Below are 25,074 nucleotides of genomic sequence, written 5' to 3'. Positions count from 1 at the left end.
TCCTCTCTTACATGGATGTTTCTCTCTCTCCTCTCTCCCCTTCCCCCTCCCTTTCTCTCTCTCTGAAAATCAATGGGAAAAATATCCTCCGATGAGAAATAATAAAAAAAAAAGAGAGAAAAGAAGGAAATTCTACCATTTGTGACAACACTAATGAGCCTTTAGGACGTTGTGCTAAGTGAAACAAGCCAGTCACAGAAGGACAAATGCTACATGATTCCACGTACATGTGAATCTAAAACAGTCGAACTGATAGAGGCAGAGACTAGAATGGTGGTGGCCAAGGGCTGAGGAGAGGGAGCAGTGGAGAGTTGCTGTTCAATGGGTACACAGTTTGTAACACCAGATGAGTAAGTCCCAGGGACCTGCCGTACAACGCAGTGCCTGGGGCTGACAATACTGTATTGTGCCCTTAAACATTTGTTAAGAGGGTGGATCTCATGTCTAGTGTTCTTACCACACACACAAAGGACACAAGGGGAGGTTTGGAGGCGAAGGATATGTCTGTTACCTTGATCGTGGTGACGGTTTCTCAGGTGTTTGTGTAAGTCCAAACTCATCAAATTGTATACATTAAATACATGTGGTATTTTATATATCAGCCATACTCAGTATAAGTCAAAGTGATTTCCTTTTTTTCTTTTTTTTCAAAAATGCTGCCCATTTGGCTGTCTGCCTGGCATCCTAAGTCACATCAGAGAAGAGCCGTGCTGGAGTCATGGCCCACATTTGGTAGCAGTGGCAGAGCCAGCTCTAATTCTGTTGGAAACAGAAAGATAGGACTGTTGCGGGCCCTGTCGCCAGAGCACATGGCGTGAAAGAGGAGAGGGGCATCTACTTATTTCCCCCCAAGAATCCTTACATCTTGTGTGCAACGTGAGGACTGGCCTAAGCCTTCATAGTCCTTCTATTATATACTTAATTCAGGGTTGATTATCATGTGTGCAGCTGATGGGAGAAGCAGATGGTGTGAAGTCTCCACAAGAACCTATTTAATATGTTGGGGGACAGTGTAATGTGGTTGTGTGTGTCTCCTGCCCCAACCCCAACCCTAGACATGCACGTAAATATTGCTCAGGAAGAAAGACGGGCTCAAGGTGTTTGTGTTTCTGGCTTTCTTTCCTTTATTGTTTACATTTTTTTAAAAATCTGTCTCCTTTTGATAGAGATTCTAAAAAAACACTTGAATATATCTCAGAGTAAGTTTCCCTGGCTTGTTCCCAGTCACTGAAGGAAAGAGGGTCACTGGGAACATCATTTGTGAAGGTCAGCTTGTTAGAGGATGGTCCAGCTTGACGAAGACCTCACTGATGAAGGGTCAGCATTCTACTTGTCACCACCGAGGCCTTCACATCCAGGCAGATTCTTTTCTTTCCATTGTGACGAGCGTGGTTAAGGTTTTTAATCTCTTAGCGCTTTATTTTCTTTCCCAACTGGGCCAAGAGGCACAGTCTGAGACTGAGAGGTAATTAGAGATGGTTCGCCTGAGAAATGGAGCTATTCTGTCCGCGGGCATTAATTCTGTTTAGTTGTTAGAGGGAGGGTGTAATTTAATGACCCAAATTGTTCTTCCTTTCAATCGATTTGAGGTGCCTTTAAAATAAGAAAATGACTTACCTTTGAGAGAGTAAAAAACTACTGGGCACCATTCTTTCCAAACAGAAAAGAAGAACCTGACTGCTAGGATGTAGCATAGTGTCCCCTCTTTCTTGTACCACGGACGTGTGGTTAGGAGCCTGGGCCGTGGAAGAAAGCAGGCAACAGGGAAGTTCAACTGGAGCTCCCGTTTCACGGCCTTCAGTCTCAGTGTCATGATTCTTTGTATCTGACGCTACCAAACACTGAGGCTCTTCTTTTCCAGAATGGGAATTTTAGGACGGGAAAGACTTGGCCATATTGGTGGACTGAGGAGAAGGAATCCGTGGAGAGGGAAAGGTGATGGTTCGGGAGGACCAGTGAACACTGAGGAGGGATTTGTCCAGCGCACGGGGCAGGATTATTCTTGGGGCAGAGGAGAAGTGGCCAGTTCTTCCTGTGCGGCTGGAGGAAGGAGCTCGGGATGGCTGGGATCCGGCTCCGTGGGAAGGACAGCGGCGGTGGGGTCACAGGAGGCTCTGCAGGGTCTGGTGGCAGGTCTGCAGGTCAGAGATTTCATCCCTCGGACTGGAGCATCTCAGCATGAAGCCAGCCTCTCTCTGATGGCTGCTGTTCACCTGCTGTCCTCAGGCAGGAGCCAGGGAGAATAGCCCAGGGAGGAAGGGAAGGGATTCAACAGCCAAATTATAGGGGGAATAATTGCATCCCCCCTGGGAGTCCCCATAGGGAGGAGAGGCCTGAGGTTTGTACCTCTGGAAGTGGGGCGCTTGGGGTTCCACCAACTGCGATTCCAAGACGTTTCATAGTTGAGCTTTTGGAACTGTGCTCAGCTCTGCCTCTGCCTCAGCAGAGGCCCACCCGAGTGTACCTCTCTCTGTGTCCTCAGGCAAGTGTTTCCTTTGCCTTCAGTAGACGCTCTGGTGGTTTCTCTGCTGCACCAGGAAAAGGAGACATTTGTGCTTTTGTATCTGCCCCCAAGCCCAGTCTCACCAACAGCAAAGGGGGAAAGGGCAAGTGAAAGGTCCAAGGCAGGTGGGCCGTCTCCTGCCTGTGTCGCTCACCCTCCACCCCTCTCCCTGCAGATGGTCGGCTGTGACTACGAGATCGGTTCCAACGCCACAGAGGATCGCTGCGGGGTGTGCCTCGGGGACGGCTCTGCCTGCCAGACCGTGAGGAAGATGTTTAAGCAGAAAGAAGGATCTGGTAACAGACAAACAAATAAATAATTGAAGTGGCAGGGGGCTGAGAATGGAGGGCAAGATTGATCGCTGGGTGTGCGTTTTTTACCAGATTGTGACTTTCAAAGAATTGAAAATGAAAAAGATAGAAGAAAAGTGATTTTACTGAATGAATATGTTCATCATTCTAATACTTTGGAGATAGTCTTACCAACCCTGAAAACCTCCCCTTGAAATAGAATAAATGTCTCAATAACACTTCACCCCTGCAACTCTTTAATATGATTTTCATTTCTGTGAACAAGACCCACGAGGATGAGACATACAAGAGGATTTGTTTTTCATCTCTGTTTTACCAACCACCTTTTCCCATTTAAACACTACATTAGGGGTTAGTAAACCCTGGTTATAGGCATCTAATCTCTCACCCTACCTGTGTGATGTGGCATAGATTTCTTCTCTTGGGAACTCGGCTCCCTCATTTTTTAAATAAAGAGATCGGTAGCCATTCCCTTCCACCTAAATACCCATTAACAGGGGGTTGGTTAAATAAATGGGATTTTGTCATTTTTGCAGATGTTAAAATGTTCAAAAACTACGAAAAGATACTCAGTTTAAAAGGCAGTAGTAGTTCGTATAGTAAGATCCCACTTATTTAAAAAATTAAGTGCATGTGTAAAAAGTTTTGTGAGAGAGCCCAATAAACCATTAACTGTAATTGTCTTTGATACAGAGGACAGGGAGTGGAGGGAAATGGAAATGTGACTTTTCATTTGACACCTCTCTCTCCGGTGGGCTTTTTTGTCATGTGCAAAGGAGACTGGTAGATAGTTTATCATGGTTCATTTTAACTCCAAATCACTATAATTTTATCCTTTGGCTTCCTACTGAGTACTCTTTTGCAAATATATATTACTTTTTAAGAAAATCCTTACCCAAGGACGTGCTGAGAGAGAGAGAGAGAGAGAGAAACATAGATCAGTTGCCTTCTGTAGGTTCCCCAACTGGGGATCAGACCTGCAACCCAGGTATGTGCCCTGCCCGGGAATTGAACCCACAGCCTTTCAGTGCACGGTACGATGCCCGGCCAGCTGAGCCACCCCGGCCAGACCAAATATATTCTGTTCATGGCTAAATCTGTTTCAGTTTAATCTGTCTACAGACTGTTCAGAAACAGTGCTTATATCACTGAAAGCTTTTCTTTTAAATTCTGAAATACCTCCCTTTCAATTTGGCAGACTCTGCCCATGAGAAATACTTATACTTTTGGATTTTTCTCCCTTAAGTGGAAGATAAAAAGCAAACTCTTTTGTTGTTTTCCACCCAGTTATCTTTCCTTGTTTCTTTGTATTTTGGTTTTTGCTTGTTTATTTTTAAACAAGGGATGGGGTGATAGCCAGTTGGTTTTCCTACATGGGAAGCTGAGCAAGGTCCTAAGTCAGAAAATAGCTGCAGGCAGCAACACTTCAAAGCGTTTAAAAAATTGCGTTAGCCTCAATCGCCTGTGATAAATATTTCCACCAAGCTAGTTAGGAATTAGTAATTTTAACCTGCCGTATCAGGTAAGTGTGTGAGGGCCAAGTGGAATTACTACGACTCACATTTTGGTTCCTCTGGATTGGAGCTGCCAGGTTGAAAAATGGGACTGAGGTTGTGGCTGTACCAGCTTCTGAGTGAGTCGTTCCTGCTGCCAGTCCTGGGTATGAGCTGCCAGGACATCGTGCTCCTCTATGTCTGAGTGAGAGTCAGGCACTTTCAGGGGACAGAGATGACAGTTTGCTTGTCAGGCCAAAAACCTAGTGTATATTCAGTGGAAAATGACCAGAACGATCAGGGTCTTACAACCATGTTTTGTATAGAAAGGTTGAATGTTTAGCTTAGAAAAGAGCAAAATAATGGAGTCCCAGAGCTGGGATGGACATCAGACCTCATCTCATTCAAGCGCCTTCATTGAAAGAAGTTAAATAAGTCGAACGTTATAGAGCTTGTTATGGCAACTCAGAAACTAGACCTTGAGTGCTCTGACCCCCTGCCTCAGTGCTCCCTTCCAGTGCCATCCCCAAGGTCCATGCTCCTTCCATTCTGTCGCCTTTATGAGGTGATGGTCCTTAAGAAGCCTAAATAGGATGAGTGCATGAGGTGCGGTGCTCGGTGTAGGGTCTGGCAAGGGGGAGACGTTTGAGTGTCAGCTCCTTTCCTTCCCATGTGTCTCCGTGATAACCAGTGAGCAAGAGGACTGGCTAGAATGGATCATCATCATCAAATGGATGTCCTCTGTGCTCTTTTAGAAGGCTGGATTTGAACGTATGAGAGTAAGTTTGTATTCCAACAAACCCTAAGAAAAAATAAGAAAAAGCTCTAATGAATAGAATTGTCCGGCAATATGAAAGGCTGTGCTCGGAGCTGAGTTTCTCATCAGGAGCTGCATTCAAGAGCACCAGGGTGGCAGTCAACCCCAGATTCCCTCCAGGACTCATAAGGAATTTAAGCTATGATTAAATTACTTATAAAAAATCCATCTTTAACTTGCAGGCAATAAGGATGAGCTAAAGGATGTATCTAATGCAATCTTTAAGAAGTTTAATCTGATAGCAGCTACAATTGGGGAAGCAGAGATGCTATTGGGAAGCTAGCTAGGGGATGTAAAATTCTGAACTATCAGCATGAAATCACAGAAAATAAATGCTGGATGAACCACAAAAGCTTCAGAGTGCAATCTGCATTATTTCACCTCTCCTCACAAAACTGTTTATATACTGAGTCACAAAGCTCCTGAGGATTCTGCTTATGGCCAAGATCTTTAAATTTCTCCATACTTAGTCCATCTACCAATCCCAGTGACCACCCAGGAGGAGGGCAAGGGCACTAAATGATGAGGTTGAACAATGGGTCAGAAGCAGATTGTGTTCAGCTAAGCTAGCATGCCTCTTTCATTCACTGTAACTTCTCTCTCCCTAGGTTATGTTGACATCGGACTGATTCCAAAAGGAGCAAGGGACATACGGGTAATGGAGGTAGAGGGAGCTGGAAACTTCCTGGCCATCAGGAGTAAAGACCCTGAGAAGTATTACCTCAATGGAGGATTCATTATCCAGTGGAATGGGAACTATAAGCTGGCTGGGACCGTCTTTCAATATGACAGAAAAGGAGACCTGGAGAAATTGATGGCTGCAGGTCCCACCAATGAGTCCGTGTGGCTCCAGGTAATGCAGAAAGGAAACTGCTGACATATCATCAGTTAGGATTTTTCTAATTTTCTTTTTCCAAAGTATTTGCTAGGAGACACGAATTAAGAACCCCTAAAACTTCCTTTAGCAAGGAACAGGGAGGGAGTCAGAATATTAGCTTGTGCTGTTAATGCTTTATTGCTTAGAAATTGTTGAAACACCCCCCCCCCCAATGAAATGCCAGAGGCCTTGAAACCATCCATTGGGAGGTTTGAGTTCAGGGTTCAGTGTGGGCTGTTTATTTGAGGGTGATTGTCACTGGGCACTGAAAGGACGCTCTCAGCCTGTGTCAGTCTGGCATGAGTTCCAAGCAGCTCCCCAGCAGTGGTGATGAACTGACATGGCTCTTTCACATGTTATCATGCGCTTGTCCTCAGGCAAAAGGTTTCACTTTGTGAAACTCTTGGGGGAAAGGGGTTAGGGTATAGGACGTGTTCTTCAGAGTCATGAGCGATCTGTCTTGGGTATTGGCAAAGACTATAGAAAAAGAGTAGAATAATTATACCAGTGGAGACAGGCAGGTTGGAGATGACAGATGACCCAAAAGAGTCACATCTAACCACTTCAGAAGTTAGAGGGAAGTCGTTTCAGAGCCAGATGTCAGAGCACTCAAGGAAGCTGGAGGTCAAGGCTTGACAGCTATGTTTCATAAATGTCAGGGAACCTGATATCTTACCTGTCCACGCAGGGATAGATTTACATATGGGAACCCCCAATCCCATGGGGCAACCAATCCACCACCTCCAAGTTTACGATGAATTCATTTTAAATGTGCTGTAGGTAGATTACCTGCAGGAGAGGGAAGTGAGAGGAAGGTCCCAAGAGTGGTAGGCTATGACTAAAACCCATGACCATTTTTACTGCAGAACTATATGCTTTAAAAGAGCTAAGCAGTTTAAGAGCTAGAAAAAGGCAGGCATCATAAGGTAATAACAACAATAGAAGTTAATGTTTACTCAGTGCTAACTCCATGGCAGGTACTGTTCTAATCCTATCTAATTACACCACATTAATTTATTTGTATAACTCTCACAACCCTATTAGTAGTACTATTATTATCCTGAATGGGGAAGCTAAGGCACAAAGAGATTAAGTAACTTACCCATAATCACAAAGTTAGTAAGTACGCAAGGGCAGAGGCCACTCACCAGCCTGTTGTTGGAAAGGACCCTCAGAGCAGTTCCCTATGATTAGACCTTCCTTCTTTCATGAACTGAAATTCCCGTGGGCTTCAGCCAAGAAATACTAGAATGGAGAAGCTTAAATATAGATGTAGGTAGGTGTAGATGAGCAGGTGGGAGTGGAGGCAGAGGTATATTCGTTTAAGGCAATTGCTCCAGTGCGGGCTACCATAACTACTTTAGGATGGTGGACGTTGTGCAGTATTTTTATATGACTGTGGTTTCAGTGTAGAGTCATGACAGCTTGGCATCACCCCTCTCTTGCCTTTTAGCTTCTATTCCAGGTGACTAACCCTGGCATCAAGTATGAGTACACGATCCGGAAAGACGGCCTTGACAATGACGTGGAGAAGCTGATGTACTTCTGGCAGTATGGCCGCTGGACAGAGTGCAGTGTGACATGTGGGACAGGTGAGAAGCAGTGGTCCTCTCTATGAACCCACATTGGCTCCAGAATGGGCCGTGGAGGCCATCGAAGCCAGTGGTTTGCCTCTGTGCTGTGGGTCTGCAGGGTTCCCAGGGGGCCCTGTGGGGAGTAAATGTGCAGGTCACAGTCTCAATGGAGAGGCAGTTTTTCTTTCATCAGCTTTATAGACTGGCCTTCATGAAAGGTTTTGTTTAAAGAAAGGGTTCCATTTCTTCTTAAAACGCAAAACAGAAAGACTTAAAACAACCACTGCTCTGACTGAAGATACGAGGACCACAAAAGTCAAATAACTCCTCCAGGGACATACTATCAATCATGGCCAAATCCCAAAATACCTAATTTCTAGCCCAACTTTACCAAGTTTTTAGGTCTACTGAGAGAGTCGTTTTCCCTAACGAAATCCAGTATTGGAGAGATTCCTTGTTGCCAGGTATTAGGATGGGGTAGGTTTTGCTACAGTAACAGAGAAATTGAATCTCAGGAATTCAACACAATGAAGGTTTATTTTTAACCCACTCCAAGTCTCAGGCAGGTTGGGTGGACCCACTCAATCTCCAAGCTAAGACATCTGAAATGTGTGGTCTCCAGCTTGCTCCACAGGGGAAGAGAGAAATAGAAAAGGCAGACTGCCTCTTAGTAAGGACCTTGGCCTGGAAGGGACACAAATCACTTCTGCTCGAGTTCCACTGTGGGACTTAGGCCTGTGGGCACAATCTAACTGCACAGCGAGGCTGGGAACTCAAAAGAGCGCGTGGACATTTGCAGAGCACGGGCTCTCCTGCTGTAGGGCCCCATGAACTTGTCCAGGGCCCAGGAGGGCAGGCTCAGGGCCTTGTACTCGGTTTGGAGGGCTTTCGTAGCAGTGCCACAGGAGAAAGCCTCTGCCTCTCTCTCCTTTTGGATCATGTCTAAGTCTGTTCGGGAGCTTCCTGCCTCTGGCCTGTAGCTCCTGCCTACAAGACTAGGGCAGCTACAGGGCGAAATGCTGGAATCTGCCATAGAGCAAAGGGGATAAAAGTGAAGGAGCGAATGGGCCAGAAGAACACAGTCCCCTCCTCCGCAGGCTTCTGTCGCACAAGCTTTGTCTCAGCACCACTTGTTGACTCGGTCCCTCCCCCAGCCCAGTCCCCAGCAGCTAGTCACAGAAAGCCCCTTCACTTAAGTCCTGCTCACCCTTCTGTGGGGATATTTACCTACATTTGAGCATTGTTTCTTTGTGGTTTTCTCTTTTTATATCTTTATATTTTATTATGTAATATTTCTCATATATTTATATTTTACATATTACTATTGTGCCTTTGAAGCAAAAAGCTATTTAAGCATAAATTCACTAAGATGCTATTTCCTTAGTTTGATGATTTTAAAATTTTTATTACCTTTGTTCTAGATCATAAATCCATATTAAAAACCGGCAGCACAATGTTGTAAATTTAGCTAAATGTCCTAAAGCCGGCTCAATTTCCATAGCCCACTGTTCACAGGTCTAGAGGACCCTCGGAGTAGACCAGCGACGGTCTTCTCTCCATCCTTCCGTCCTCTCGGCCGCATTTGCTTTCCCTCCTGCCTTATGCCTGGGGCGTGACTTTGGGGGAATTTGGGACTGGCTGTCCTTCAGGAAAAGTCAGAAGGGGATGGACGAACAAGTGCTACTACTCATAGCAAAAGACTTGTTGAGAAAATTCACCTGAGTTGCTCATCAAAAGATCACCCCTGAAAGTTCAGCCAATGGATTGATTCTCTGTGAAGAAACAGCTGCAGAAATGGCTTGACACAGAGGCTCGTCCCAGTAGGAAGCCTCATGACTCTTTATTACACAAGAAACTATTTTGGCAAAAACTCAAGATTGCTTTTGTAAAAATGTCAAAGCCACGTTTTTGCCCCATCGCATCTCTAGTACTGCAGAGCTCCGCCAGGTGTAACACATTCTATTCAACGCTTCCTGTTCCCGTAAAACTCAAAGTAATGGTACTATTGTCAGAAAACGGGTCATCACTTCTTTGTGACCTTTTCCAGTTTTGTGCTCTGTGGTCTCCTCTGTTCTGCATTTTCGAGTCTATAAATACAACTGCGGCTGCACAGAAGGGAGAACACGTTTCCCTGCTCTGCCATGAGCCTCTCGTTTTCCTTCACCCCACTCGGCTGAATCCTCTCTGGGGTTTGTTTGAGGAACATCGTGTTCTAGTAGGAAAAGGCAAATGTTAAAAATTCCAAAGACCATGCAAAACTCCTTAGAGGTGGTTCAGACTCTTCTAAGCCGCCTAGGAAACTAGATCGTGTTATTGGAAATAAATAACGTGTAAAACAGATGCTTAGGTTTACTGGAACCAGTCCTTACGGGGCTTGTGTGACAGTATTTCTGCTAAAGCTCAAAGTAACCATGTAGGTTGAGATTTGTCCACTCACCATTGTTACAGCAGGAGAATCATAGCCGGGGTTGCATATTCCACCCTGGCCCCGGTGTGTGGCCATATGCTGATGTATAGAAGACAGAATCATCTTCTTTGGAAAACCAGAGTCAAATACAGTTTTCGTTGTCTCAAAGTGCAGTCATTTTGGTGCTAATCCGTCTGATTCCGTCCACTGTAATTGTCAGGGAGGATCGACCAAGCCCAGATATCGATCTCTAACAATGGCCAGAGGATGTTTTTTAAATGTAGGACTTCATGAAGATAGTAGGAGGATTTGTTGAGATGGGTTTAAGCATATGCTATGGAATGAGGAGTGTATCTATCGTATGCATACATATATGAAATAAACTTCCAGTAATATACCGTGGAGATCAGATAACCTTTCAGTTCTACTTCCTGAATGAGCCGGCGAGAACCCTTAACCGGAGTGGCTAATTTACTGCTTTTTACTGATTGCCGTAGAGTTTGCAGTATACATTTATAGCTATTCCAAATCCACTTTCAAATAACACTATGCCACTTTGTGGATAGCCTGAGTACCTTAGAATAACAAAATAATCCTAATTCCTACCTCCTATCCCTTGTATCATTGTTGTCCTTCAGGTCACATATGTAAGAATGCATAGGCATATATGCACACAAGATACATGCATAAACATACATAATCAAATACATGGTTGGCTTTATTTTTTTTTTTAACAAGCTGTTAGATCAATTCAGAGTAAGGAAACTAAGAGTTTTTTATTTAACCTTCACTTGTTGCTTCTTTGATGCTTTTCCTTTCTTTACATAGACCCAAGTTTCTGATCTATATTATTTTATTTCTCTTCAAAGAGCTCTTTTAACATTTCTTGCGTGGCAGGTCTACTTGCAATGAATTCCTCCAATCTTTTGTCTAAGAAATTCACTTTTGAGTGATAATTTCGCAGGGTTCAGGCTTCTAGGTTGGTGAGGTTTTTCCTCTCAATACTTTAATTGTTTCACTCCACTCTCTTCTTCCTTGAATGATCTCAGAGAAGTCAAATGTAATTCTTTGTTCCTCTCGTAGGAAGATGCATTTTCCCTCTGGCTTCTTTCAGGATTTTTTCTTTAGCTTTGATTTTCTGTAATTTGAAAATGATATGCCTAAGTGTAGAGGTTTTTTTATATTTGTCCTGCTTGGTGTTTTCCGGGCTTCCTGGATCTGTGGTTTGGTATCTGACATTAATAATTCGGTGCACTTCTGGTTTCCTTTCATGGGTCTCTGCTCCGGGAAGCTGTGACTCCCATTCAACTGTGTTCTCTCCAGTTGCAGCAGTTGCCCCTGTGCCCTCTCTTATCTTATATCTAAGAACTGTTGTTTCTTAAATCTATTTGGCTTTTTACTTGTTCCGACAGAGTGGCAACTTCCAACGTCCTTACATGTGGAACCGTTACCTGGAAATCTCCCCAAGATGGCTAATGTAATGGTCTGTTCTCCTTCAGGTCTTCTTAATCCCATCCCATTTTGACCCCATGCAGCCAGCAGAGATTAGTCCCTCCCTCATTTGCAGGCCCTTAGTTTTGTTCTCTAATAAATGGCACTTGCTTCAGGATTTCTCACTTAGTTTCTGTGAAAGCTTGTTTTGCTCAGTGAGCCCTGCAAAATGCTGACTGCCTGCTTTTCTTGGTAACCTCTGAGTCACAGAAAGGTTCTACTATTCCGGCAATTGCTTTCCAGAGTTAATTAATGAGTATGTCACCCAGTGCTTTTTTATGCGTGTTTATTTTATTTTATTTTACTTCTTTCATCACCATTTATCTCCCCTATCCCCTCCTTCACCTCCCCCCACCTCTGCCATCGTCACACTGTTGTCCTTGTCTGTGATTCTTTCTTTTTCGCTCAAGCTCTCCACCCCTCAGCCCCAGCCCCACCCCGAGCTGTCAGCCTGCTCTTAATCTACGAGTCTGTCTTCTTTGCTTGTTAGCTCAGTTTGTTCATTTGATTCCACATAAGAATGAAATCATATGCTACTTGTCTTTCTCTGACTGGCTTATTTCACTTAGCATAATTTGAGATTTTTACTGCAAAGGAGACGTTATCAGTCAAGGGTCCCTGCAGAAATATCTGGCACACCCAAACTGCATACCTTGGCTACTTTCAAAGGTATGAGTAGGGTTTAGGGAAACTAAGAAAGGTAGTTCATTACCCCTGCCCGTTAGCAGTCGAGGGTGGGTCAAATGAGACTACCATCCCTAGGCCTGAGGAAGTAAGGGGAAGGAGCAGTTCTCCAAAGAAACAGTGCCTCCATTTCCCAAACCCAACTGGAAGCCACAGCGATTGACAGGATCAGCTTCCCAGGGTTCAGAGCAGGTGCAGAGTGGATCTGGAGAGATGAACAGCAGAAGTGTAACATAGAAGTGGAGATGAAAAATCAGTAAACTCTATAGCGAGTAGACTACTAGCAAGCCAAGCTGGGTCTTGACTCTGGGTCTTGACTCAAGAAAGAAAGTTAACATTCACTGAGTGCTGTTCCACTTACTACGACTATATAACAAACCCTTCTAAATTTAAACAGCCATCATTTTATAATGCTCATGGATTCTGTAGGTCAGAAATGTAGACGGGGCACAGTGGGGATGGCATGTCTGTGCTTCACAATGTTTGCACCCTGGCTAGGAAGACTCAGATAGCTGGGGCTGACTCAGATGCCTGGGGGCTGGGACCACCTGGAGGCTTCTTGACTCACATGACAAGGCCTCTCCCAGGCTGCAGGCTTCTTATACCTTGGCAGCTGGAGTGTCCTGAGAGAGCCACGAAAATCAGATGGAAGTTGCATGGCCTTTTATGACTTAGCCTTTGAACTCACACAGCATCACTCCTGCATTTGGTCCAAGGACAGGGTAGCTGGACACCATGTCTTGGTGGAAGGATGGCATGTGACACTGTGGGAAGAACTTGCTGGATGAGAGATTGTTGCAGCCGTCTTTGGAAACTATGACTTGCCATATATCCTTTCACTAAGGCAATATGAATTAATATAATTTTGAAACATTCTGACAACAGTTGCAACAAACTATATTCTAAGTAAAATGTGCAGCTATTTTAACTAGAATCCCTTCATCCAACGTTTCCAGTGATTAAACTTTAGCTTTGTCTTCCCTTCATGGATTATAGCTTTTAAAATGTAGAAGACACTTCCAGGGATCAGCTTCCTGCCCTCAAACAGTCTAAATGTCTTTATTCACATTTTCTTGCAGTTAGTCAAAGGATGTGTAGAATGAAAAGTAGGGACTAGAACCCAGGACCCTTGGATTTTACTTATTTGTTATGTTTATTTAACCAGAAATTGTTAAATAATGGAATTATAGATTGCATTTTACGAAATGGACCCACAAACACCAGAATTAAGGAGAAAAGCACCTGGCCAGGTATTATGTTTCTGTACCGTGGGAGAAGTCAGGCTATTGGGTTGGGGCCCCTCCTGGAGGATTTGGGCTTAGCTTTGTATCTATCATGTGAGAACTCAAGGGCTAGGAGAAGAGATTAATGGGCACCAGGACCATTAATTCCAACTGAGAAACTGACATGTCCTTATTGATTTTCTCAACACTATCTCCTGGCCAATCCTCTGTTCATCTCACTGCTGGTCCAGCAGATTGACCCGAGCAATGTCATTAACGTTCTGAAGGGGATTTTATTTCATGTTTTGTGCCTTTTTTCTACTTCTGGAATCAGGAGCACCGAGCACACTTATCTTTGTTGTTCATGCACAGCAACAAGCCTTTTGGGAACGTTTCCAAACTCTTTGAGAGCCATTTGATCACTTCCTTTGATTTTTTGGACATCAAGAATTTGCCAAACTCCAAAAGTTTTAATAAAACTTCTCAGTATCTGAGCTTTTTCGTTTTCTGTGCTACAATGGCAGGTGCGTGTCAGCTTTTCTGGCTTCAGCCCTTCTCAGTCTCCTCCGCTTACCTTGTCTAAGACTTCTCCGCAGGAGTGTGTGTCTTTCCAAACAATGACTCACTCACTGTGCCATGCAAGTTCCCTTCCTAATGTTGCTTCCAGCTGATGCAAGTGGTTTGTTTATATGACAAAACAAGAGTAACGCGTCGTCTATCAGTTCAGAGAGCCTGCATGGTTGAATGGTTAAGTCTCTTTTCAAAAAGGATAAGAAGACTGTTTCATTTAACAATAAAACGCTGTTGATTCATTTTAAAGGATTTTCTTACTGTTCCGACTCCCTCCGATGTTTTTAAAGGCGAGACGCCATCCATGGCTCCTGAGGATGCCAGGCAGCCTGGGCCGTTGGGCTGGGCCGAGTCCGGGTGAGGGTGAGGCAGGGTGAGGTGATGGGTGTAGGGGGCTGGCTGCAGTTCGGGTCCTGTCAGCTGTGTGGCCGAGGGGAGCCCCTCCATGTCTTTCCCAGTAAAGAGAGGCGGTGACCGTCTCACTGGGGTACTCATGGCCTTTCCAGTCTGTAGTTCTGTGCACCGGTGAGCGCACTCAAGGCCTGGCTGCCTCCAGAGCGCAGGGGGCCAGCCTTAGGCAGGCTGATCGCTGCATCCCCTGGGGGCCTCAGACTCCTCACCCCAAGCTTCACATTCAACATTGAAGTGTCCTCTCTCTCAAGAGGGATGGTGACTCTCCTCACTGTCCCTTCACCTCTGAGTTCCTGACATTCTGGCCATGCCTCTAAGCTCTCCTGCTAATGACCTCCAAAGCCACGGGTCCTTCTCCTTTCCCAACCTGTGGGACTTCACTGTGCCTCAGTTTCTTCATCTGTCAGGTAGTGATAATGATAGTGTTGACCTCATTGAGTTGTTGTGGGGTTTCAGTTATATATTAAAATAGATAGTAGGTAATACATTTTATATATGTTTATATTTGGGACACACACACCCGGTTTAGAACAGCACCTGGGACAAGGCAGGCACTACATGAGGTACCTGTTACCATGTATCCCAGGTCAAGTCCAGCCTACAGATGCGCTTGCTTTGCCTGCCGCCCCCCGTCTGCTTCTCTTACTCGCGTTACCAGCCTGGTCTCCAACGGCAGCAGTGTTGCCAGTCCCTGCTGTCAGAGCCCTCTGCTGGAACGACAGAACCTCCTAAACGCCACACATTAGTTTGAATTTTATTCCCATCTTTTAGAGTTCATGAACCCCAACTACAATAAAGGCCCCTTCCTCCTCTGCGGCTTTACTGAAATCATGTAGCAATTGTGTTGGAATACCTGGTGGAGAGTCTGCTTTCCTTATCTAAATCTCACTTTCTTTTTTACTTGGCACGTGCGTGTTAGTCTTATCTCCGCAGCTACATCCTGATCTGTGCATTAGATTATATATATAAGTCTGTCTACATTGCCCGTAGTCCTTCTATCCATTGCTAGCTGCAGCATGAACATCCCCACTTTAGGAATTAAATACCTTATGGACCACTTGCCCGTCAGCTATAAGCATAATCACTCGACACGACCAGGGGCCTGGCACCGAGCATGCGGGCTCGGGATTCAGTGTGTGTGAACCTCTCTGCCTGGCCCCTAGGTGTCCGCCGCCAGACCGCCCACTGCATGAAGAAGGGCCATGGGATGGTGAAAGCCACGTTCTGTGACCCAGAAACGCAGCCCAATGGGAGACAGAAGAAGTGCCATGACAGGGACTGCCCGCCCAGGTAAGGGCTGAGAGCAGCTGGAGCCGGCCCCCTGCCTTGCGGCCTTGTTATTAGAACAAACCCGGGGCCTGGCGCGGGTCTCCGCGCTGTGCTCCTGGAGCTGTGGCACCCTGCGAGGTCGCCTCCCCAGGCAGCAGGATTTCGTACAGAGCTGCTGTGCTCTGTGTTTAATTATTTGGTAAGACGAAGTTTCCGAGCACTGTGGAAGAGAGTGCTATGTAGACCACCCACAAGTTCTTCAGTTACTGGGTTTGGCTTTTCCGAGAGCGCTTTCCTGTGGGACAGTAGCCTCTAGACAACACGCTGACACTTCCCATCCCAGTGCTCGGTTGCTCCGCAGGCTGCCTGGAGGAGCAGATGCACGGCCCAGGCTTTCTTAACCTCAGCACTATTGATACCTGGGTCCGGATAACTCTTTGTTGGGGGGGTGGGGGCTGTCTTGTGCATTGTAGGGTGTTTAACAGCATTCCTGGTCTGTAGCTATTTAGATCTTGGTAGCACCCTGACCCACCTGTGACAACCAAAAATGTCTCCAAATGTCTCCTGGGGGACAGTCACCCTTGGTTGGAACTGCTGTAATAGAGGTGTTCGTTTGCTGCTAATTATATTGGTTGAAGATATTGGGATCCTAGAAGGTAGCTTGGGTGTTGTTATAAGGGGTTTGTGTTGAAAAGAGAAAAAGAGAGGAAGAGGGAGGGAGGGAGGGAGGGAGGGAGGGAGGGAGGGAGGGAGGGAGGGAGGGAGGGAGGGAGGGAGGGAGGGAGGGGATCCCATCAGCGTTCATCGCAGCCCTCAGAAGACACTGTAAGAGGAGTTTGGCTCAACAGGGAGTGAGCAGCTGGCATAACAAATCAAACAAAGCACAGGCTAAATCCCAAAGGAGAGCCTGGTGACTGTGATACGTGCCAGGAACTGGGCTGAAAAAATGCAGTCTAGACAGGTCAGCGCAGGCGAGCATGCCACTCTCGTAGGTTCGTAGGTTCGAAGGCAGGACCCAGAGGCTGGGCCCTCTCGTCCCAGGGTCTGAGGTCTGCGCCTGTCCAGTTCTGTGGTGTCTGTGGGTGAGGGGGCTGGGAGGCAGAGCCGGACCCGCCTCCGTGGGGGCAGGACAGAGGCCTGCGTCACCTCACCTCCACCAGCTCACAGAAGCTCCACGGCTTGGAAAACCACATGATTAGGGTTTTCTCAAAGCATGTGGTGCAGGATTTTTTTGAATAGCACAAGTATGTCACTTCCTAAGGAAGCTTATAGCCAGAAAGATTATACACATACATTAGCAAGACAGAGCTGTCGTCAGGTCTGGGACCAGCAGGCATGAGTTGAATGCCTCGCCCAATGCCCTGACTCCTGGTCACTGTCCATATATATGGTCCCTGCCCTTCTTGGGGCTTTGTGGTTACTTGACATCTCTTGATTTCTCAGTTCTAAGAGCACCTTGTTAGCACAAGGTAAATGATAGATTTTCCCCTCTGGGAATGCTTCTTAAGCCGAGGGCATGGATGCAACTTGTTCATTCAGAACAAAATTTTGAAATGCCTCAGTGACACAGCCCCCTCCCACACAATTGGCTCTGAAGCCTGGTAGTTAGAATGGAAGTGCTGATGGTCTCACATAGGAGGAGCTGGGCTACCAGGCTGTGCGGTCCCAGCTGGCACAAATGTGGCATCTAGTGCCCGGGTTTCTTGGTGAGCTGATGATCATTTTTGCAGCAGATGCTTCTGCCATTCCATATCATTGCACCTGAAGGAGGAAAACAGCCCAGCCCAGCCCCCGGCTTCTGCTGTCGTGTTGGGAACATGATTTCCTCCAAACTTTTAAGAATATGCTCAAGGAAGAAGAGCAAAGCATAAGCAATTTGATAATTCTTTTCATATCTTTGTCATTAGGTAGCATTTTTTGCTATTTCAGTTACTTTTCCCTCTGTCTGGTATGTGTCTGTTTCCAAAGTTCTGAGTTTCTTTGAGACTTTTTCTGCACACCATTAAGGCCCGGGCCTAGTTTGTAGTCAGTCATTAAGGATCAACAAAACTAGCAGGTCAAGCCTGAATTGACCCAGTGCAGACCTCAAAGTGCAGCCTCCAGAAAGAGATATTAATGATCCCAGTAGTGCTTTTGGAATGTTGAAAGTAAAATGTTTGCCTTTATTTTTCTAGGAATAAATGAATAATACAGATGTTGATGACTTTGTTGATATTATTTGTTTGGGGTTTTTTTCTTGCAATCTTCTCTCACATGTGTTTCTGCAGGTGGTGGGCAGGAGAGTGGGAAGCATGTTCGGCGACATGCGGGCCCCACGGAGACAAGAGGCGAACGGTGCTGTGCATCCAGACCATGGGCTCTGACGAGCAGGCTCTGCCGGCTAAGGACTGCCTGCACCTGCTCAAGCCCAAGGCCCTCATTTCCTGCAACAGGGACATCTTGTGTCCATCAGACTGGACCGTAGGCAACTGGAGTGAGGTGAGCTCAGAGGTTAAAAGGGAAACTGGCATGATTTATGCCTCATCAGCCCTTCCCATTATTCGTCATTAACCAATCCAAAGTGACTCTGGAGAAAACGGCACAGTGGCCAGTGTCTGTCATCTCTGGCCTGTTTCCTGCATTTCCCACCGCTCAGTATTCTACCTTGCTTGTTTTCCATTCTTATAGGATCTTCCTCTCATTTGTCCAGTGGTCATATACCTGCCAGGGATATCTGCTTGCCCAGGCTCACAACAGCTCATTGATAAATCATCAGGATTTTTGTTGGCCTGTGTTAAACTATTGGCAGCAAATCAGGGCTTCCACCCTCCCCAAGAGCCAGTTTGTTAAACATTTACCAGTAGTTATGTTTCACTGGAGCTACCCTAGTAAAGTAAAACCAAGGAGCGTTGCTCTAATGGTTGAATGACAGGCAGTGCCCTTGACACTTAATCCATCTTTTCAACACGTGTCAAGGCCTGACCTGACCGAGGCTTAGGATGTCTACTGTGATTAGCCACATAAATTCAAATACGTTTTGCATTTTTCCCAAAGTTAATCTGATCTAATTCTCTGAGTGTAAGTTATGAAAACTCCCAGGCTTCCGTTTTCTTTGGGTCACCATGGCGCCTGATACGATCAAGACCTATGCTCCCAGAATCCATGGTGGCAGTGGACCCCTTTTAGCTCCAAGGTCCTGGAGTCTCTAGGGGCCCCACTCTGCTTCCTTATGCACATTTCAGTCAATCGCCTAAGGAATGACTAAAAAACAAATGTGTTTTTAAAACCAAGGGGGTAAAATGTATAGATGGATGCTGACTTCCTATAAGCTTCTTGGGAAGCCACATGCTTCCCACAGTAACGCCACCATTGACCAGAATATCTGAGGAACTCCTCTTAGAACTCACAAACATTTGATTCAGGAAAATGCCACAGAAGATCAATTAGAACTAAATCTGATGGGCAAGGGAGTAATGTGACCAATTTGGATAAAACCTTTTTGTTTAAAAAGCGGTCTTTGATTATCAGTAAATGAGATTGCTTTTCATTGCTTATAAAGATACTCTACAAGTATTATCTGAAGAGGAATTTGAAAATTTGCATAAGCAAAGGTACCATCTCTGTCGATAACTAATTGAAAACAGAAAACACTCATCTGAATACAGCCACTTTGATAACCTTACTTCCAAGACTATTTCTTGGAAGCAAGAGTCACCGGTTAGGTTTTTCTCTTCTAATCCTATACAGAATACATTCTTGGTCATGTAGGTGACATTTTTGAAAAATGGCAAGTGTGGTCCCTGTATTGTAAGAACTTCCTATCAAATGGAGAGATAGGACCAAAAAAAAGTAAAAGGTATACATGCAAAGAAAACATACCTACAAAATAGTATGTACTACTGATGGTGCACTGACTCATGTGCACATATCAGCAATAGTCCACAACATTCCCCCTGCTATTCCCAGGAAGGCACAATGATAGCTTCTCACTGGCCTATTTCCACCAACAACCTAGATAGAATGTTGTAAATTACAGTGTTGTTGAAATAAGGCTGAATGGGGTATTGTGACTGATCCATTAAATCTGTTTATCAAAAATGTTTGGCTCCATCCAAAGCAGTTAGTAATTTTTGTCACATAGAATTTACTAATTGCCAGAGCCTTCATGCTTTTTAAAAGAACTGCAATTACATGTTTGGCCAAGGAGTTATTTTTATTGTGTTCATGTTTATAGGGAGCAAAATGTTGTGACTTAACTCGGGACAAAGGACCAAAATGTTGACATGATGTGACAAGTACTTGTTCCTGTTCTGAATACAGGCTATTGCATAGTGTATTGTTAGCAGACAGGGATCCAGTTTCTAGCTTCTACCTGATGGAGCAGAGCAGAAAGGCCGACCGCTGCCTTCATTCAGGAGATGTTGGTGCAGGTGCAGTACTTAAATCAGTATCAAAATACTCATCAAATGGGTGTTCCTTTCTTCCCTCTGTTGTCTCACTAATGTCTGTGCACATTAGCCCTCAATTTCTCTAATAGCCTATTTTCTGGAATACAATGAAATGCCTTTGACATTCTAACTGTGCTCAGATACTTTTTTAAGGGAGATGATACAGTGATTCTTGCTACATATACATAGTGCTTATGGTCTGGATTTTGTCTTGAGATTGACATTAGTTCATGCAGGGTAGTGGACAAGCAATACCTGATCGTTTGGTCTGCATTGGGCCTTTTGAATCACCCTGGGTAAGTCTGGAGCTATCAATGTAACTGGGTTAAAAGACCCAAGAACCGTGAGGTTCCTAGACTCCTACAGAATGGTCCTCCCTGGGAAGGAGGAAAGACAAATCCATGAGCTGCCCTTCTCTGTCAAGGCAGATCTGCCAGCCCAGGCAGTGGGAGAAGGGTGGGCTCAGCTGTGCCAGTGGTCAGAGGGGGAACCTAGTGAGAGCTAGAGGCTGCTTCTCCCAGGGAGAGCTTGTCTGGCCCCTGTGACCAGCCTCTCTGCCTCTAAGCTCAGACTCCTATCCCCAGTCTCAAGTTTCAGCAAGACTCTTCTGGTTTTGTCCAACTGCCTTTCTGGGCTTGGAAGATAAAGAAGGGAGACTTTCTTTATATGTTGTAAACAAAGATATGTTGTATCAAAGTTTCTGGGGCTCCCATTTTTACGAGGTACACCACTCCAGGGACAAGCCTTGTGAGAGGCAGCCAGCCTAGTGGTGAAGGACATGGTCTCTGGGCCATGAGTTCCTGGGTTCAAAGCCTGGCTCTGCCACTTATTGGATAGGTGAATTCAGTCTCTTTGTGGTGACTTTACTTTTCTGTGGCTTCTTTCCTCCATCCATGAGATGTGGATAGCAGTAGTACTTAGACTCAAGGGAAGTTATGAGGGTTAAATGAATTAATATTCCTAAAGTTCTCACTAAAACAGTGCCAGGCACACAGTAAGCTCTATCCATACAATTATTTGTTAGTAAAGTGAATAGATGGAAATAATGTCATCCATCATTTGTTGAGTGCTCTCTATACTACATAGTTTGTCTCATTCAGCTTGTAAAATAGCTCCATGAGGTGGATATTAGTTCATTCATTCCCCTATTTCTCCTGGCAGTTAGACTATTAATAGATTTAGTGGAATAGCAATTTCCCTAGATTTTTTAGCCCTGGCAAGCCCTAACTGTATGACCTTGAGCTAGTGTTAAGACTCTCTTAGCCTTTTCTCATTTAGAAAGCCAGGGTTATAATGCAGATTTCCTAAATATAAAGGGAAAGTTTCATTAGAACTAACAGTAGGTTTCAGAGAACATATAAACATTTTGCATTAACTTAATAGCATCAAAACCCTAGGAAAGCTATTACTACTATCCCTTATTTTTTTTAAGTTTATTTTTATTGTTGACGGTATTACAGATGTCCCTCATTTGCCCCCAGTTGCCCCCCTCCACCGGCCTCTTATTTAGATCTTTGCACTCTTTGTGAACCCGCTATCCAACACTCAAAGCCCAGGGAGACTTCATTTACACTGTCACAGTTTGTATTTTCAGTTTGTGGAGGGTAAATGGTTGGTCCTGAGTCTCAGCTGGTCTCCAGGAGATAACATATTTCCATGGGAAACTAAAGAAGTACAGAAAAAAAGCGTAAAATAAAAAAGTGTAAAGTGTGAGAGGTTCAGCTGCACAGTTCAGCATCCGTTGGGCCACCCTGACCCGCTGTAGCCGAGCCTGAGCCCCGGAGCCCCCGAGCCCCCCTCCCTCCCGCACCCACCGCTGTCTCTCTTCCCAGTGCTCTGTGTCCTGCGGCGGCGGAGTGCGGATCCGCAGCGTCACGTGTGCCAAGAACCATGACGAGCCCTGCGACGTGACCAGGAAACCCAACAGCCGAGCCCTGTGTGGCCTCCAGCAGTGCCCATCTAGCCGGAGATTTCTGAAACCCAGCAGAGGCCCAGTTTTCAACGGGAAGAAGCTCCCCACACCCGGGCCGGGCCCCTCGATGCCCATCCCGCCCACAGCATCCAGGCCCAGGTTGCTGAGCACACCCGCAGCGCCCGCGTCTCTGAGCACAAGCGCCACCGCTGCCACCGCCTCAGGAGGAGCCCCGGGGGGGCCTCGGTGGCAGAACAGTTCCACCCAGACCGAACTGGATGCCCCTTATGCCATTTCCACTGCCACCACGGCCCAGCCCATGCTCCCTGCCTGGCCGCTGAGCGTCCAGCCAAGTGAAGGGAATGTTTCCAATTCAGAGCCTGGTCCTACCTCGGACGGAGGCCTCTCGGCCACAGCAGGGAGTGTTTCTGGTCTGCCCCCTTCCAGCAACCCCGTGACCTGGCAGGCCACCCCATTTTATAACACCTTGAGCAAAGAGCCAGACATGGAGATGCACAGTGGCTCCGGGGAAGGCAGTGAACAGCCTAAGAACACAAGTGACAACAGCTCTGTCATGTGGACCCAGACCATGGCACCTGGAAGCGGTGCTTCAGTGGAAAGTACAGAAATGCCTCTGGGACCTCCGCCAACACCTTATGTTTGGGGGGCATCCTTGTGGCCACCTGTCAGCACGGTGACACAAGGACTGCTACCCAGCGAAGGGCCCACTACTCTCAAAAATGGTACACCCAGAGCTGAGGGGATGGGCACTGAAAAGCCGGCTAACACTTCACTCCCTCTGGGGGGAGACCACCAGCCAGCGCCCTCAGAGAGGTCGGTGGACCATAACCCCCCAGAACTTCCGAGCAGCATGAACCTGACGCAGAGTCCGGGAGCAGTCCTGACCGAGGCCGATGCAACCAGTCTGATTGCTGAGGGCTTTCTGCTGAATGCCTCCGATTACAAGCAGCTCCCGACAGGCCGCGGCCCTGCCAACTGGATCGTTGGAAACTGGAGCGAGGTAGGAGTTCCATCTCTTCCCCATCCCATGCCTTTTCTATCTGGAAACAGTCAGGGGCATTGCATTCTTGTGCAGGTTTCAAAATGGGCTTTATGAAATATAGTCAGATGTGGAATAAGCATGAAGCAATCAGGTTTATGCCCCACCTCCCTCTTTGTCTTCCTAACTCCAAAAATGGGGTTGGGGAGGGGGGGAGTCTCCAGGGAAGAGAACAGATGTAGTGAGATATAGTGAAAAGAATCTCGACCCAAGTCAGGAGGTCGGGGTCAGCCAGCTGTGTGATAGTGGAAAATGCAGCGTCTCCCCCAGCCTGCTTCTCATCTGCAGAACAGTGGGCCAGTGTGGGTCATCTCCAGCGTCCCTCCCGGCTATGAAACGATAATCCTATGATGAAGCCCCGCTGAAAGGGCTCGTTTCATTCAAAAGCTAATGTTTGAGACGCTAGTTTAAACCTGCCAAGTAATAGCAATTAAAATGGAAATCTAACGCCACATTCTTTAAGAGAATTCTATAGCTCGTTGTATCCGTGATTTCTTTTCTTTTAGGTGCATTTGTTTGTATACAAAAAAAATCATTTTGGCTTATTGAAAGAAATAGAATACATAGAGAGAAGAAAATAGATGATGAAAAGATGTTGGCCCCTATTTTCAGGCTTCAAGAATTTGGCTGGACATTTGTTTTTCCATTTCTAAAACGAATTCAATCCTTTGAAGCATGAAAATAATTTCTCACCTATTTGAATTTTGAATGCACAGTATATGTACTTGTTAAAAATAATTTGACAGCTCAAAAGGGGACTTTGTGCCAAAATAATCACACGTTCAAATCATTCAGCATTTTTATGACATTCCATGGCTCATGTTTGTAGATAAAGAAAAGGGAAGTAATAGTAGCTGATATAAAAAATTAACATTTAATTTATAAAGCATGTTAATTTCCAAACCACTTTCATATGCACTCTCTTCTTTTCTCCTTTTGACAGTCCTGAGGAGCAGGTAGAGTCTGATTTGTACCAATTTATAAATAGAGAAACTAAGATTTTCAGTGGTTCAGTGACTTGTCTGATACACTTGTCATTTGGATGATGAACCTTCTCTTTCCACTCGAATCTGCTGTCTCTAGTGAATTTCAGCACCAATTGACAACTTAGCTGTATAAAAAATTTTATATGAATTAATCATCATATTTGGTCATAGCATTGACTATATTGGCAATAACTAGGTAAATTCAAACTTTCAAAAATGTTTGTTTGCATTTGAACTCTGTTTTCACATTGATTCATGTTTGATTTCTTAAGTACTTACCATATTTCCTGTCAATGGAGCAGCATCTTACTCTCTCCACCTGCACGTAAAGGATACAGGCTCAGGAGGAAAACAGATTTTCATGCTTAGAGTAATATTTCTCGGAAGAATGAGAGGAATGGGTCTTATGATTCCTGACATTTTAGTCACATCTTTCCATTAGGAAAGCTCTGATGGGCTCTTAACAATGAGGAGCGTGTTGACAGTGAGCACTTATAAAGTATGTACCATACTTTAATAGCATGATTTTATGCTAATTAACGTGAATTCTCTCATTTAATCCTACCACAGCCCAAGGAGGCTGGTAATATTTTCCCCATTTTAGAGATGAGGAAACTGGAGCTGAGAGACATGGAGTAGCTGGCCAGCCTCCCACACAGCCAGGAGCGCTGGAGCAGGGATTCAACCCAAGCAGACAGACTTCCCAGCCTCTGACCCACTGCTTTGCAAATCAGAAAACATCACCACTCTCTCTGCCTTCTGTTCTGTTTGTTTCTTCTTTGGTCATAAGACATAAAAACAATGCCAGTTAAGAGGTGACCCTGGGCAGATAGATGAGAAAAATCACAAAGTTCACAGAAAGTATTTTAAAGGGCTCCATGGTTACTTTTGAGCTCACAGAGCCAAATGGTCCCTATTCTGTCACCACAGTGGGTTCAGCCTAGAAATAAAATTGATCTGTTTCAGTTTTGTGAGCAATATCCCCAAAAGGATGTACTTGAAAGTAGTACCTTCAAAACATATCTTTCCTTCCAGAAACATGGGGCCTCCCTAAAAGGA

General features: G+C 45.4%; 1 protein-coding gene across 1 annotated transcript in view; it reads left to right on the top strand.

Moving 5' to 3' along the window:
* ADAMTS12 (ADAM metallopeptidase with thrombospondin type 1 motif 12) overlaps positions 1-25,074 on the top strand; it is a 175,797-nt gene that overhangs the window by 127,406 nt on the left and 23,317 nt on the right. Inside the window, exons 14-19 of the mRNA XM_081131264.1 lie at positions 2,679-2,799; positions 5,733-5,977; positions 7,455-7,593; positions 15,525-15,651; positions 17,898-18,108; positions 21,890-22,990. Of these exons, the coding sequence (XP_080987390.1) occupies positions 2,679-2,799; positions 5,733-5,977; positions 7,455-7,593; positions 15,525-15,651; positions 17,898-18,108; positions 21,890-22,990 (1,944 nt within the window). The remainder of the gene's footprint in view (positions 1-2,678; positions 2,800-5,732; positions 5,978-7,454; positions 7,594-15,524; positions 15,652-17,897; positions 18,109-21,889; positions 22,991-25,074) is intronic.

Source organism: Miniopterus schreibersii, assembly GCF_964146895.1.
Source record: "Miniopterus schreibersii genome assembly, chromosome: 3".
Classification (NCBI taxonomy): Eukaryota; Metazoa; Chordata; class Mammalia; order Chiroptera; family Miniopteridae; genus Miniopterus; species Miniopterus schreibersii.
Note: the sequence above shows the minus strand (reverse complement) of the source record. Positions and strands in the feature narration are given on the sequence as shown.